This window comes from Somniosus microcephalus, chromosome 24, assembly GCF_052327205.1.
Source record: "Somniosus microcephalus isolate GS21.2 chromosome 24, FLI_Smic_1.0, whole genome shotgun sequence".
Taxonomy (NCBI): domain Eukaryota; kingdom Metazoa; phylum Chordata; class Chondrichthyes; order Squaliformes; family Somniosidae; genus Somniosus; species Somniosus microcephalus.
Window position 1 is genome coordinate 33,773,262 of NC_141010.1, and position 17,515 is coordinate 33,790,776.

General features: G+C 40.5%; 1 protein-coding gene across 3 annotated transcripts in view; it reads left to right on the plus strand.

Moving 5' to 3' along the window:
• Positions 1-14,236, plus strand: part of LOC147101207 (signal transducer and activator of transcription 5B-like) — a 178,383-nt gene extending 164,147 nt beyond the window's left edge. For all 3 annotated transcript variants that reach the window (XM_085966454.1, XM_085966455.1, XM_085966456.1), the window contains 3 exons: positions 1,964-2,015; positions 3,378-3,485; positions 8,678-14,236. In XM_085966454.1, the coding sequence (XP_085822580.1) occupies positions 1,964-2,015; positions 3,378-3,485; positions 8,678-8,804 (287 nt within the window). In that variant the 3' untranslated portion in view covers positions 8,805-14,236. The remainder of the gene's footprint in view (positions 1-1,963; positions 2,016-3,377; positions 3,486-8,677) is intronic.
• Positions 14,237-17,515: the final 3,279 nt, after the last annotated feature.

The window sequence follows — 17,515 nt, forward strand, 5'->3', positions numbered from 1 at the left end:
ACGACACCGATCCCGGCTGCCCCAGACCCGCCTTGAACGGCAAAATCGCGGCCAAAGTATTTGTATAATTTCTCTGCCATTTCCTTATTCACCATTATAATTTCTCCTGTCTCTGCCTGTAAGGGACCCACGTTTACTTTCGCTAATCTTTTCCTTTTTACATACCTATAGAAACTTTTACAGTCTGTTTATATGTCTCTCGCTAGTTTACTCTCATTCTATTTTCCCTTTATCAATTTCTTCTTCCTCCTTTGCTGAATTCTAAAATCCTCCCAATCCTTGGGTTTACTACTCTTTTTGGCAACATTATAAGCCTCTTCCTTTGATCTAATACTATCTTTAACTTCTCTTGTTAGCCACAGTTGGACCACTTTTCCTGTGGGGTTTTTGTGCCTTAAAGGAATGTATATTTGTTGTAAATTATGTATTAATTCTTTAAATGCTACCCATTGCTTGTCTACCATCATACCTTTTAATGTAGTTTCCCAAACTACCTCAGCCAACTCGCCCCTCATACCTACATAGTTTGCTTTGTTTAGATTTAAGACCCTAGTTTCGAATTTAACTAAATCACTTTGAAACTCAATATAAAATTCTATCATATAATGGTCACTCTTCCCTAAAGATCCCTTTACTACAAGGTTATTAATTAACCCTTTCTCATTGCGCAATACTAGATCTAAAATAGCCTGTTCCCTAGTTGGTTCCTCAACATACTGATCTTGTATACATTCTACGAATTCGTCCTCCACACTATTACTGCAAATTTGGTTTGCCCAGTCTATATGAAGATTAAAGTCCCCCATGATCACTGTGTTACCCTTGTTACATGTGCCTCTAATTTCCTGATTTATTCTCTGCCTTACATTACAACTACTGTTTGGGGCCCGATAAACAACTCCTACTAATGTTTTCTGCCCCTTGCTGTTTCTTAGCTCCACCCAAACTGATTCTACTAAGATCCTTTCTCTCTACTGTCTTTATCCCATCCTTTATTATCAGGGCTACCCTTCCTCCTTTTCCATTTTGCCTATCTCTTAAAAAAATTAAGTATCCTGAAATATTTAGTTCCCAACCTTAGCCACTTTGCAACCACATCTCCGTAATGGCTATTAGATCAAACCTATTAATTTCTATCTGCGCAATTAATTCATCTATTTTGTTGTAAATGCTTCGTGCATTCATATATGATGCCTTTAAGCTTTGACTTTTTTCTATTTTTCCCTGATGTCACCTTAATCTCTGATGCCTTATTACCTTTGTTACTCTCTGTCCCTTCCTGACCCACTCTGCTTATTTTTCTCCAAAACTGTACTCTGCTCTAGAGCCTTGACATTTCTCTTGCTGCTTTTAAATTTACTCTTTCCTGAATCCTCCCTCTCTCCCCCCCTCCCCCCTTCATTAGTTTAAAGCCGCCTCTACTGCTCTCCAGTCTGTCTGGGAAAGAGGCTAAATTAGAAGCCAGGCAATGTCATTATGAGAGGGAAAATCGGGATGAATCATTCTGTATCATTGTTGCTTAGTTGCTAGCAACTGTTTACAAAGCATCACCAGTAGAGGCCTAGGAGCAGGTCATCTGTCTACTTTCATAGTCATTTAGTGGTATTTGATACATGAGAAACCTATAAAGGGGAGAAAATTACTCATCAAATGTTAAACAATGGGTCTTGGTGATCGGTATTGCAAATAAATACTTTCATGTTGATATTTTTTTATGGATGCCCTGGTTTATAGTCTGCAAAAGTGAATATTACTTCATGAAGTCTCATAATGCACATTGAAACAATTGCCCTTTAAATCTAGAGTTCAGTTTACATTATAGGCGAATCATGTGTGCATCTTGATTCTGTGGCATAGATTTACTTCAGTTGTGTCTTAATTTTGTAGATTTTTTAAAAATCTCTATTACAGTATATATGAATTAATGTAATAACCTTAGTTTTCTTTTTATCCCCAACTGTAGCAAAGGCAGTAGATGGCTATGTAAAACCACAGATCAAACAGGTGGTTCCAGAGTAAGTACTTTACTGTGGTGACCTTTTCAAAAACACTGTTAATAAAACTTGTTTTAATTTCATACCCTAGTACAGGAAACTTTCGATTAGCCGGCCCCTAAATAACCGGAAATGTCAGTTAACCGGCAAAATTCAGGAGTCGGTTTCAGCTAACTTTTATTACTTGCACTGCAACAAATTGAGGAAGGTAAAGGTTTGGCTGCAGCTGTTGCTAAGCTACAGAGACGCTTGCAACTTGTGGACGTTAGCAACAGGGTTTGTTGCTTCATACGGAGCTCTAAGGTCCATATCTTTCACTATAGCGTTCGGTTATCCGGATTTGTTGCTGAACCGGCACCACGTCGGTCCCGTCCGTGCCGGATACCAGAAAGTTTCCTGTATTATACAGGTTGTCTGATTTCTGTCTCTGATCATCTCTATGTCTTTGCCATTCAGTTACCACGTGTGTAATTAACACTGCTTTTATAGTTGTACCAAATAACCAAGACTGTAATGCTGGATTCTGACAGGCTTCTGTTCGTCAAGTACTTTTTTAAAACTGTTTCTGTTTGAATGTGTTCTCACAGTTAGTGAAGTGAGCAACAGACAAAATAGCTTCACTTGGGATAGTGAATACAGATCAGTTTGCTGAAAGTTGAGTGGTGACAATTAAATGACTCATTCATATCTCTAATCTGGAAATTAAACTTGTAACCAGAAAGGTATGTCTTGGGTTTAAAATTTTATGCATTTGACTTTTAATTGCTGCATGATGACTCATTGATCTGTATTCAGTTGTTAGAGTTTTATCATTTACTTGTTAATTCCTTATTCTCACTGATAATGGCATACTAGTATGTCAAGAGAGTTTATCATTGGTTGGGAAAAGGCTAAAAGGAAAGTTTAAATACTGTAGTAAGGTTGTTGCCCCTATAGTGGATGGAGATGGGGAGAAGAAGGGAAATCCTCAGCTCCCATGGGAGATCATCCTGCCTTGTGTCACTCCAGCACGTTCACTCCACTCTGCGCTTCAGCAAATGATTAGACATGGGTTTTCACACAAGTCTAGAAAAATAGTGTGCAAGGACTAGATAACCAATATGCATTTGTTGATACAGAAATGTCTATGGAGAGAGTAATCCCATAATGTGGGATCTTTGCTGTGGTCTTCAAATATTTCCTTCAGTAGAGAAACATGGCATAGTCGTAGCTATGCTCTTGATAAGTTGAACATCAGAATTTAAGGTGCTATTAAGTGTTATAGGTGCATCTATACTGAAAATATTGGAGTTTATTGCATTATGTGCATGAACTTTGTAAAAATAAAATGAATATTAAAACAACTGCTATGCTGTTTAGAGTTGATACTCTTGCTGGTTACAGATTTGCTACAGCGTCGTCTGATGCTACATCAACAAGCAGTACCTATATGGAGCAAGCAGCATCACCTGCCGTTTGTCACCCACCACAGTATCCCCTCTACCCGCAAAAGTAAGTTTTTTTTCAATTATTAACTATGATGTTTTGGAGGCCCTTGAGTACAAATTTGGGTCTCCAGGTCTGAGCTATTCCCTTGACAAGACCTTTTCCCCAATAAAATTCAGGTGGTGTATCCTTTTAGAGTTAATAGTTATTCCATGCCTACTACATTTAATGTATTTTTGCACCAAATTCTCTTTGCAATGGCAGGTATTACCACACAGAACAGTGGCTTGCAGAGTTAAGAAAGTAGTAACTTTATTTACAAACAAGTAACACAATGACATAACATTGCAAATATTAAAAGTACAATATACCTATAACATAAACACACAGAATGTCCATAATGGGTTAATTACCACTAATGAGAACTCCTACTGATTTAGTACAAATGTGTCTGCCAGATTCATGTACAATGTTCTTGTTACGCTGTTGGAAATTCAGCTTCCTTTTTGACCGCCAGCACAATCTTCTGCATTTGAGAAATTCGCAATCGCTCCAGACCCACACATTTCAAAGTAACCTTCTGTAAGGCCTGCTGTTAACTGCTTACATGTCAAAACCAACATTTCTGCCTACATGTCAAAACCAACATTTCTGCAAGATCTGAATGGCTGCCTTTGCAGTTGAAACCAAATGTCCTGCGCAGCCTTTCAATTAACATGCATAATAGTTTCTTAAATCAAACAATATTTCATGCATCACACTAGTTAGATGGCAAAAAATATAGAACTTCTCAATATAGTAGATTGACTGCCTGCAAATCCGTCTGTTGATAAACAAAAACAATTAGTATGTACAGGAAACTCTTTTATCCGGCACCGACGGGACCGGCGTGGTGCCGGTTGATCATAAAGTCCGGATTACAGAAAGGTATACTTACTAAGGTACGAGAACCCCGGTTACACGGCCACAGATCCAGGAACCCCGGTTACACGGCCAGTAATATGAAGTAAAACTTACCTGAACCTACTCCTGAATTTTGCCGGTTAAGAGAGATTTCTGGTTATTTAGGTGCCGGTAAAAAGAGAGTTTCCTGTACAAGTCAAATAGGTAACAAACCAATTCTTTATATCAAAGGGAAGCCCTGCAAGTTAAATCATTGTTATATACAGTAGATCAGATACCATTCACACCATAATAGTACTATGGGATGTTTTACATCCTTCTGAACTATTGAAATAAACAGACAGCCTTGGTTGAACATCTCATTCAAAAGATGGTGCCTCCAACAGTGCAGCACTCCCTCACTTGTAGTACTGATTGGCAGGCTAGATTATGTGCTTAGCTGCAAAATTGCTACCAACAGCCAAGCTGACATGTTGGTGTATCGCTTATTACAGTATGAATGATCAAACTTAATTCAGATTCAAAAAGCAAATCTAAACACATGCTGGAATTTTTTTTTTTAAATGCTGGAAACTCTCAACAGGTGAGTCAGCATCTTTGGAGAGAACTCATCTGTTCTCTCCACAAATGTTGACTTACCTGTTAAGTGTTACCAGCATTTTCTGTTTTAATCAGATTCAGTTGATTGAAATATGTTCTGCTTCTGCTGTTGAATTGCCATAAAGCCTCTAAGACAGCGGTCACAGGGTTTGTTATGAGCTAATAGATCTTCTGTGGTAAGCATTAAATGCCTGAAACTTTTTTCCTCCTTTATTATGAAATTAAGGTGTGGAATAACAATAACAGGCTTATTTATCATGTAAGGGGTGTCATACAGTTTTCACTGTCGCTTCTTATTTTCAGTTTTTATCTCCTGAAAGAACCAAGTAGAAATTTTAAGGAAACTGAAATTTCTCCTTGATCCTTGGGAATGTAATGGAGCAAAACTTGAGTGGTTATCTATCTACTTTATTCAATTCTAACCTTTTTTATTTGCAGATGACATTCTTGTGATCCACACAAAACTAGAACTATATTCTACAGAATGTTTGATCACTTACGCCTTAATAAACTACTGCCAAAGATTTTACAGCAATGCTATTCCTGCTGCAAAAAATTTTAAAAGCATTGGAGGGGCCAGGAGGGGCCAGTGGCGGGGCAGGAGGGGCCAGTGGCGGGGCAGGAGGGGCCAGTGGCGGGGCGGGGAGGGGGCCAGTGGCGGGGCGGGGAGGGGGCCAGTGGCGGGGCGGGGAGGGGGCCAGTGGCGGGGCGGGGAGTCGCCAGTGGCGGGGCGGGGGGGGTCGCCAGTGGCGGGGCGGGGGGGGGTCGCCAGTGGCGGGGCGGGGGGGGGTCGCCAGTGGCGGGGCGGGGGGGGTCGCCAGTGGCGGGGCGGGGGGGGGAGCGGGGCAGGGGGTGGCTAGTGGCGGGGCAGGGGGTGCCAGTAAAAGGGTACAGTAGTGTAGTGGTTTACGTTACTGGACGTAATCCACAGGCCTAAACTACTAATCTAGCAGAACATAAGTTCAAATCCTACCATCACAGTTTGAGAATTTAAATTAAGAGAGGTCACAATCTCAGGATACAGGGTAGGACATTTAGGACTGAGAGGAGGAGAAATTTCTTCACTCGGGGTGGTGAACCTGTGGAATTCTCTACCACAGAAGGCTGTGGAGGCCAAGTCACTGAATATATTTAAGGAGATAGATAGACACAAAAGGCATCAAGGGGTATGGGGAGAGAGCGGGAATATGGTATTGAGATAGAGGATCAGCCATGAACATATTGAATGGCGGAGCAGGCTCGAAGGGCCGAATGGCCTACTCCATCTACCTATCTATGTAATGTAGAAATACTTTGTTGGCCTTCTCTTTCCTCCCAACTCTCTTCGTCCCCAACCTTCCTCCAAGCTCCCAGGTTTCATTCCGTTTCTTGCATCATTTCAGTATTGGACCACCTAGGATGGATCCTCTAATACTTCTCATAAATGTTGCTAAATCTTACAAGGATGTTCCAGACCTTACTTTACTCACCCCTTTTCTCCTATTAATCTCTTTTCTCCTGAACATAATCACTATTGCATGATTTATCTAATCTTTCGCCCCCCCCCCCCCCCCTTTTCTACCTCCGAGATGTCCTGCAATATAGACCTTCGCCTTTCACAGGGTTTCTCAGTTTTTAAAATAGTCAGTGAGTTGATTGGCAGATGAGCAACTGAATATAAAGAAATATGAACATGTGGCATCACAGATGTAATCACAACTGACATTCCCTTCCAACCCCATTTGTTTCTGCATCCACCCCTGAAAAAAAAACTCTTGTCACTTACAACGACACTTTTAAATTTCCAACTGTCTACCTTTGGCCCTCCACTGCCACGATACTTCTGCCTCTATCACTCTGCTCATTCACACCCTCACCTTCGCCTTTGATGCCCTTGTCTCCAGTCGAACCCTGGTCGTTCCCCCTGGTACGGCTCCCAACTTCACTCGCTTGAGTCCAATGGGTGCAAACTTGAACGTCTGTGACGCGCAACAGGCTTAGCTATTCATCGCCAGATCTGGCTGAACCGCATCAATCACCGTCAGCCCCTGCTGTCCTCTGCCAAAACTGTTCACTACTCCAGGATCATTCTGGAATGCAAAGATATCCCCTGGCTTCTTTCCTCCACTACCAATTATCCCCTTAAACCCTTCTCCCCTGTCCCCTCCATCCTCGCCAACAACAATTGCAAGGCGCTCATGGATATCTTATATCTGTGAGATTGAGACTAACCGTTTAGCTGTTTCTGCCGTATTCGCCCCTTCCCCATGCCTAACAAGTCCAACTTCCCCCAAGGCTAACACTTGCCTAGCCCTCTACTTGCGTCTTTCTCTATTTTCTCCTATCTACCCTCATGTCCTCTCCAAGCTATGTTTATCCATGGCACCTGCCTCCTGCTCTCTCGACCCCATTCCCACTAAACTGTTGACCACTCAGCTCCCCACAACTCCATCTTTGAACCTCTCCAATCGGGTTTCTGTCCCTGTCACAGCACTGAAAGACCCTGATCAAAGTCACAAATTACAAACTCTGTGACTAACTGGTGTACTATCCCTCTTCCCCCCTGCCCCCCCCCCCCCCACCAACCATCCTTCTCCGCCTCGCTGCAGCCTTTGACACAGTTGACCACATCATCTTCCTCCAAAGACACACTGTTGTCCAATTGAGTGGATTGCCTTTGCCTGGTTCTGCTCTTAACTATCCAGTCGTAGGCAGAGAGTCCTTCGTCGTTGCTGGGCCAAAATCCTGGAACTCCCTCCCTAACAGCGCTGTGGGAGTACCTTCACCACAAGGATTGCAGTGGTTCAAGAAGGCGGCTCACTACCACCTTCTCGAGCAATTAGGGATGGGCAATAAATGCTGGCGACGCCCACATCCCAGAACGAATTTTTTTTTAAAAAGTCTCATGCAATGGTTTCTCTTCAGCCCCCGCACCATAACTTTGGGGTCCCCTAGGAATCTATCCTTGGTCCCCTCCTGTTTCTCATCTACATGCTGCATCTAAGTGACAACATTCGACAAGAAGTCAGGTTCCACATGGATGCTGATGGCACCCAGCTCTACCTCACCACCATTTCTCTCGAGCCCTCCCCTGCCTCTCTGTTGTCAGATTGCTTGACGAACAAAGCGCAGTTTCCTCCAATTAAATATTCTGTAGACAGAAGCCATTGCCTTCGCTCCCTGCCACAAACTCTGTTCACTTGCCACTGATTCCATCCCCCTCTCTGACCATTGCCTCAGGCTGCACCAGACTGTTCACAACCTCGACATCCTATTTTGACCCTGAGCCGAGCCCATATCCTCTCCCATCACAAAGACTGCCTACTTCCACCTCTGTAACATTGCCATTCTCCACCCCGCCTCAGCTTACTTGCTAATGAAAACCTCATCCATGCCATACCTTCAGCAATATGCTTCCTAAAGCTCGCTACACTCCTTCTAAGATCCTCCTAAAATCCCACCCCTCTAACCAAGCTTTTACTCACCCATCCTAATATCTTCTTCTTTGGTTCAGTGTCAGTTTTTGTCTGATTACTCTCCTGTAAAGCACCTTGGGACATTTTCCTACATTAAAAGTGCTGTATAAATGAAAGTTATTGTTGACATCGTTGAAATTGGATGCACAAAGCAACAGAACAATCTATTCCCTTTGACTGATTCTGTTTGCAAAGATGCATTCAGAAAATGCAACGGAATAAAATTATTTTCTTTTACAGATTGTCCTGCAGATTAATTGAATCAATTTTTATAATATTTCATGATTTTCTTTTATTTAGCCCAGACAGTATGCTTGATCCTGACGGTGATTTTGACCTAGATGATACGATGGATGTTGCCAGACATGTGGAGGAACTTCTGCGCAGACCAATCGATAATCAGTGGCTTCCTCATCAACCGACATGATTGCCCATCCCCACCTCATAGCAATTATTGTTTCTTATGGTTTCATTCCATAAGTTGCTTCATTTCCAAATCATTCATAATGTGAAATGTTAATATTGCTTGTGAATCTAATATTTTTGTGCATGTTGAGGCAACGCAAATGTTTTTACATGTCTTGTTTGCTTGGAAGAAGGCTACAGTTATAGTTATTTTCTGTTGTACAAAATGCAAGTTGCTATTTGCATGGTTTTTATTTACCCTTTGAGTTTTAGTTGTTGCTTTTTTGGTAGATAACCCAGTACAGTTTTAATTTGTATTTTAAGTCTGTTTTGTTTCCCAAGTCAAATACCCAGTTAAAACCCAAATTAAGTCACTGCCCTTAACAAGAAACCAGTCAGAGCTATTTCAATTATGTGTGGGTTCTACATTTTTAATCATTTACTAGGATAGTTCTTTATGTATTTTGTTGGAAGTTAATATTCAGTTTTTGGTTAGCAACTTCAGTTGAATATTTGGGTCATAAATTGGCACATAAGGGCCACACTAACAATGATTTTGCTCTTTAAAAAAATTAAAAGACCCATCATGAAGTGTTAGTGACATGTTCATGAAGAGACATTTGGGAGGGATAGTTTATGATGTATATTTTTGTATCCCAGAACCATTTTGTTAATGCTTGCATTGGTTGTTTCGATCATCACTCTGAATTGAACACATTTTTAAAAAAGAAAATCACACATTTGGCCTCTATTTTACACATCTGGGCAGTTTTAGAGGAAGTTCTTGTTACATAGCCTAGGTTATGTGGTTTGTATAAAAAGTGCATGAGTTTGGGATGGCTTAGCTGTCATAATTTGCACTGAACAAAATCAAGGCATATATATGCTCTTAAGATGACTAGTTTGTGTTGTATCAACATGTGCAAAACTGCCTAGTTGCCTGAATTCAGTCATACAAACTAGTTACCTTATGACTCTAACTTTGGAATTTTTACATTTATTTTGTGGGTATCAGAAGAGATAAGTTGTACAACAAGGTGCTTCTTGGATCATGTAAGAGCAATGTTCTACATACAGGGCTACTTAGAAGAAAGCATCTTTCAGGTTACTTTAGTTGCCTGTATGGCCGTGGCCACGTGGAAGACCTGTCCTCTATCTCTGATGCCATGTTTAGCCAGTAGGTCATGTTGAGGTCATATTTAGCCAATATCTTGATCTCTCCCTTGTGAATAATGAGGGATATGTGTGAAAAGGTTTTAGTGCATTCTGGCATACGGTGGATAGTGGTCACAACAATTAAAAATGGCCGGGCTCAGTTCTGAGATGCCTTAATAAGCTGTAATGGAAGCTAATTGGTGCAGTAGAGGGTAGTATTAGAAACTTAAGTGTGTGTTGTTGGATGTGACTGTCACTATACTTGATCCTAGCAGTATTGGGACATTGGTTGAACAAAAACTGTTCCTTGATGCAGCAGAAACCTTTCAATGGGACCACCCCTCTAGTAAATGGATAAAGGGAATTTTTTTAATCATTTGTTTTTAAACAACCACTATACAATGTACAGGGATTGAAGCAGTGTTTGTTCTCAAAGGGGTGCCCATTCTCATGTTTGCCATAATCCCTTGTTCAGGAATATCATGTTCAGCCTAATAACCACAAATGAAAAGGGGAGGACTGAAGCAATGCAGATGTTTACATTTTAAATTATCAGATGTACTTTCCCATAAAAATATCAAGTATTCTAACAGCTTGTGCCCATTGCTTATTTGTTTTTTGTTCATATGCCTGGGCCTACTGAGATGTAACAAATTTTATTTTACAGTTACAGAATATTTGGTTATCTTTAATGTAGAGTAAACTAACATAAGGCCTGTTTATTGATGCCAAACAATTTTTGCTAGTTCTGATACAATTGTAGACTTGTACATATCACGGAGAACAAATTGTTTCTTCTTCTTCAGGACTCTTGCTATGCTACAGACATTTGCTTAATTGCAGTGCAAACAGAAGATGGATTTCTGTCCTTCTAAATTCTGATAGGAGTGCTCCCAGTATCTGGCTTTCTTTCATAAAGCACTTCGTCATACTGTATGTTCCTCGCTTCAGCTGTTATATTGGTTGATCTTTTTTTCTCATTGATCGCAATTTCCTCCCAAAACCTCTCATTCACCTGTGTTTAGTAATGTAATTGGCCTGAATTTTGCGGTCAGCGGCGAAGAGACAGTGCTCGCTGCTGTCCACAAAGATTTAGTGGGCTCGAGAGCGTGGATTTCCTCTATTTTGACGTGACTTAAATTTGGTGCCATCTGTGGTGTCCAACAATAGTGCAGGTAGCAAGCAGGCTGATCAGCCAATCAGATTGAAGGATTTTCAGACAGCAAGGCAGGAAGGAAAAAGCAGGGATTATAATTCACATTTTAAGCATGTACAGAAAACAAAATAAAGTTTGTGGCATACATGGGATTAAGGGAGAAGCTGAAATATAAACTTTAAAAGAAAAATTAATTTTTATGATTTTTAAAAATCATGCAATTTTTAAATGTTATTCTCGGGAATGAGACTCCACATTTGTAAAATTCATTTTTCAAGGCCAGAGAGGTGGTTCAGCAGTTATTATGACTTAGTATGCCGTTTAAAAGCTGTTACTTCTGATCAAACACGGCTTAATGTTTTCATTGGTTTTTACAGCAAGAATAATGCATAAAAAGTTGAAGTTCATGTCAAATCGTTGATTGCATCTGCGAAGACTGGGTATCATTGCCAGCAACTTTGGATTTCCGCGTTTAACTGTGCATGTGCGGATACCAGAAGTTGCTGTCAGTTTAACACAGTAATGATGGCAAACACTGACAGTTTCGCCATCATTACAACCGCAAAATCTGGGCCATTATGTGATAAGTTAATTCCTAATGCATTTCCACTGGTGCATGATTTGACTGGATACAGTCTTATATTGGCCTCTGCACTTTTCAGCAATGTTGGCCAGTAGTGAAGAATATTTAATTCCTTTTACGTTAGATTGAATGGCACAGTGGGTTCACGTACGTCGGGGTATGAATCCAATGTAGACAGGGATGTGGTACCTTCTCTTTCAGGCTGTAAGGGTCCTACGTCAACTTATTTTGTCTCGATTCCGCTCTAGGGCATCAGTCCATAAACACACAATTCAGTAGCGTTAAGAAAGCTTTCAGGATTGTTAGGGTACGAAATAGAAATGTCTGAAGTGCAGTACTATACCTCTGAAATTGAGATTAACATGTATTGCTGGGATAGTGTCGGGAGAGCTGTTAGCCTGAATCTAATCAGTGCTATACCTCACCTGGGAATGCTTGATCTTGACAGTGGATGTAAAAAAATGCTTCAGCTCTCCTTCGCTGGTATTTAGTATCTTGAACAGAAAAAATCTTACTTTTGTGCATGTATAACTACCACTCAGGCTTGAATTGTGATGTGGCAAATTAACACAGTTCACATGATGGTAGGAAGGAGAAACATTTTTTAAGTGACACTTTTGAGAATCACTTGCCAGACTAAATGCTATGGTGTCCGGCCTTTGAAGAATTGTCTGATTTAACTGTTGCGCTTGTTACTGTGACGCAGCTTGCCGATTGCTGAGAGGGAGGATTTATGATGCAGTCAGGTACAGATGCTTTACTGTTGTCTGTTCAAGCCAAGGCACTATGCATTATACTGCACCACACAAACCAGGACTGTTTCTTCTTGGTCATTCAGGCACCTCTCACATACTGTTGGGACTTTTCCAATCTTGATTGATTGCAGGAATCCTATTTTTTTTCTCCTTGCATCATTGGGACTGTACCCCACCCTATTGCTTTGTAAGGCAGCTCTCATGTTTACCAAACACTGCAGTTTAAATTTGGCCAATACCCAGGACAGTACTTTCAGCATGCCTGTTTTGCCAACAAAAGTAGAGGCAATCCTCCTTCTAAATTGGTACTAGTTTCGTATTGCTCTTACGGTGTGTGAAGGATACCGGAACGGCATAGAAAGTGAGATTACCTACCTGTGGGGTCTTTGTCATTCTTCAAATGATAGCACCCCTAATAACCTTCAATCCCTCTTGACCATCCCCTTAAGCCTTGATGGGTTAGTCACTCAATGGTCAGCAAGTTTTGAAGGAAGTTGTTCTCTGCATAGAATAAGTAAAAAAAAAACTGAGCTGCTGCCCACATCTTGGGCCTGTATACATGGTGGAAGCAGGGGTCACGTGGGGTGTGATCCTGATACTAGGACAAAAAAGTGCTTTCTCCAGAACCAAGAAGTACAACTTCTTACTGTGAATGAGAGATCCTATAAATTCAAAAAATGACTAAGACCCCAAAAGGTAGTCTTAGAAAGTTTGAGCCCCACTCTGTGCTAATTTAGCCTTATTGTTTATGGTCTAGGGAATGAAAAGTAAGTTAAAGCTCCTATTCAGTATCCAGTTACCCCTGCTGGAAACCTATATGGACGTTGGCTGAGAACGTAATCGGGTTTCGCTGTGACTCTAGTTCTAATCTGTTATGAAGCAAGTTCAAACATGATTATATGATTTGTTCAAGTGGTCATTCATAAAAGATGTAGAAACTAAACTGACCGAGTAGACCAGCCATTAAGATAAAGATCCCAAATACTGGCAGACAGGACGGTTGTTCATCAGGGTGTAAACAATGGTTCAAGTTGGAAGTGTTTTCTTGCACAGGTATTACTCAAATTGTTGACCTAATGTTTGTGGAAGACATCTAATGATAAGTATCATTACTTATGAAGTTCAGTTCAACGTAAGTGCATACATTCAATTTTCCTTCCTATCACTGCCCTTTACTTTAGAGAACCTGAAACCAACTGGTCAAAAGTAAACTAAATACAGTAGCTAATTGCAAGCTTGTATACAGTGTGAGGGCACAGACTGATGCATTCCTATGTGAATTTAAAGGGACACGTTTACTGCACATTTCATTTGGGCTTACAGTTGTGAAAGTAATTTAGTATGTGAAGGATCCCTGTATATGAAGAAAGAGGACAACTGCATCTTCAATGTACTTTCAGTCTGCTCCACTTATTTCTAGTCCAGAGTGATCTAATTGTATTTTATGTTTGGGGGGGAAAAGGAACAATTTACAGTCTCTTGATCTGATTTTACTAATGCCAGTAAAAGCAATATTTTTAATGGGACACCTAAGTTATGTTGTATTTGTTCTTCATTGTTATTATGCTGTGCACACCATAAAACAATACAGACTTAAAGGTGGCAATTTTATGGTTTGTTATCACTAAATCCATAACACCATCACGTCAACTGTTCATTTTTACAGTGCTTTCATCAGTTGAGCTACAAAAGAACTATTGTAATAACATAAATAAATGTTTACAATCTAAAAGTTCATTTAAATTGGATAGAATGTATGTCTGTTAATAAGCTTTACCAGTAAATTGATTTATTTTTTAACTACCTCTTTGTTGTCTCAACGCTTCTCTCATCGGCACACACCTGGTTAACTGGGCTCCAATCAAAGCAAACTGTTTAACAAAAACTTGCATCTATGTAGACTTTTATTGATAAGGGGATACAGGTTTAAGATTTCCAATAGACTGGGGTTACCAACTCTGGTTGGACAGATTCCTGGAGGTGTGACCACATGACCTCCCACCTCCAACCACTCCGCCCCCACACTCCTGCTATCGGTCACCCACTATGTCCACACTCGCAGTGCACCGCCTTCCCAAACCAATTGGAAAGTGAGTAGACTCTTCATTACTCAATTGGATGATTCCTGACAGTCAAACAGCCTTTTTTCCCCCACGTTCAATATTTTTCTAACCACTGTTCAAAGATTTTTTTTTTTTTAACTTTTCAAGCCCCAATGATTTTTCTCCAGGGTTGCTTGCAGCAGTGAACTGGAGATTAGTATTTAATTCCTGGATTGTTGGCAACCCTACCATTGAAGGATAAGTGTTGTGGTTAGAATACATTCATGCCATGCAAAGGTTTGAGAAAATTAATACATTACAATAAGTGATCATTGAAGCCAAGTCAATTGTGACATTTAAGTGTGAGCAATATAAAGGAACTATTGAAGGATATTGGGATTGAATACAAAATGGGGATCTAGCCTCAAATTTCTACGCCCATGCTGTCTTTCAAATGTTTCTATTTCATGTGCATTTAACCACTGAAATATTGCTATTTTGTGCACAGCAAGATGTCTCAGCACAGGTGAATAAATACTTCATCTGTTTTTTGGTTGATGAGGGAGAAATTTTGGCCTGTTGAACAGGCAGGTGTGGCCTCTGTTTAATGTCTCTCCTCCAATAGTATAGCGCTCTTTCGGTATTGTACTGGATATTATGTGTTCAACCCAAAACCTTCTGACTTCGAGAGAGCTGCCAGCTGAGCAAAGCCAATCAGTTTGCTTCGAAACACTTGATATTTGTTATAAGCACTGTACTTGTTAAATTGCTGAATGTGGGAATGTATTTTTACTGCACAGCCATTAAGTACTTTTGAAGTGTAGTCACTTGTAGTATTCCAAAAACAGCAATGTGATAATGACCAGAGAATCCATTTTAGTGATGTTGGTTGAGGGATAAATATTAGCAAGGAGACCAGAGCCCTCCTCCCACTCCCCTGTTCTACTTCAAAATAGTGCCATGGGATCTTTTAAGTTCACCTGAGAGGGCAGACACAGCCTCAGTTTAACGGCTCATCTGAAAGACATCACCTGTGATCGTGCAGCACTCCCTCAGTACTGCACTGGAGTGTCAGTCTAGATTTTGTGCTCATGTCTCTGAAATTGGATTTGAACCCACAATCTTTTGACTCGGTGGCGAGAATGCTACCACTGAGCCACAGGTGAGACAGTGGCAATTGTATTTACTTATGTAAATTTCTGAGGTGAATTAGAAATCGGTTTTAACTGCTTGTAAATTTCCAGCTCCCGATCAATTACTAGTTTTCTTTGTTGTTTTTGAAATGTTTTCTTTTACAGCATTGTAAACTGCTACGTAAACATTTCTAACGTGAATTCCAATGTAAAATGCTAATGCTTACCTGTAACAATTTCCTACCATGCCATTAGGTGGTGGTGTAATATGAATTTCAATGCTAATCTCATCACTAACCTGTTGTTACCAGGTGGGGCAGCCTAACCTCCCCATCCCTTCATACATAAAATCATACAGCACAGAAGGAGGCCATTCGGTCCATCATGCCTGTGCAGGCTCTCTGCAAGAGCTACCAATTAGTCCCACTCCCCTGCTCTTTTCCCCCCCCCCCCCCCCCCCTTAGCCTTGCAAATTTTTCTTTTTTAACCTCTTCCTCTGTTCAGTTTAATTTCCAACACAAGCACAGGTAAGAGCGAGTGTATCCTCCAATTTGTCATGAGCAGTGCCATGAGAAATCTTCTAATACAAAAGTCTTGTGTCCGGCAGGTACTTCCTGTTGCCCCGCTCTCATAGGTTCAAAGGAAAACAGCAGTAAACGGAACTGAGGATGTATGGAATGTACAAATCAAAAGTAAGGAAAGTGGCTGGAAAACTGTCAATGAGAAACCATGAAGGTCTGTGGAAACAACCAATCAGGAGAGCCTACTAACATTTGTTTTTAAAAATAAAGTATCAATTGAATCACTTTGTTTTTTGAAAAGATTTTTACTGCCATTTTTTTCTCGGTAACTGAAATATATTACTGCAAAAATAAGATCTCAAACAAAAAACATCAAAAAATTCCATTTCACAATAACATGTTTGAGTTTATGTCTGGAATTGTCTTTTGTGTCTTAACATCTTTTAAAGTTTTTACTTCAAGGCCTTAGCTGGTCTCTAAAACTTGTGCTTCCACTGACCATTTTCCCCACAATACCTGAAGGGAGTTATCACATCTGCATCTGCACATATGCAGTTTGCAGAATATCCTAGCATCTGTAGGTTTCTGTGTTTAAAGGGTGTGTTCTCTCTGTTCCCCCAACCCCTTCCACCACCCTCGGGCTGTCATCCTGTGAAGAGTTGCTTTGCTTTTTCCAAAAGGCTTAGAATTCAATCTCCAGTTTGTTTCTCAAAGCTTCATATTTAAAATATTCGCACTTTTTTAAATTACCTGCTCATGCTTGGGCAATGCCTATGTTTAACCGCGCCTGTGATTGCTTTTGCTGACATTTATCAATCAAACCGAAGATTATTTCATAGAATGGTAGAGCACAGAAGGAAGCCATTCCGGCCCATTGTAAGCAAACCAAAGATTATTTATCGAGAATGGATTTATTTTTCTCAGCTGAAACGTTGGAAGAGTATTTCAGTTTGTTTTCCCAAGTGATTTAAACATAGCTGGAAGATGTATTTAAATTACTGGTTTCCTCCTGATATGCTGCAGTCCGTGCCAATCATTGGCAAGCCTTATTCTTCCTCATTATGAATCTAATTTGAAGACCTAAAATATCTTTCATTTCTGAGAGGTGGTGAACCATTTCTGGCTCAAAAGTAAATTTTGAGAATTTTTGTTCATGGGAATTTCTGTTTACTAAAGACTACATAAATTGGCAAACTTACTAATAGTGAACGAAGTACTCCAGGAATCAGTTAATGATGATGGAGTGGAACTGGTGGGGTTATGGGACGAGCCAAAAGAAGCCAATGACAGATTGGGGCAGATCCTGATAGACAGGAACACAGTTGGGTGTGGTGGGGGGGGAGCAGCCTAATGAACTGAAAAGGGCCCACGGGCAGTTTGGGTCTCAT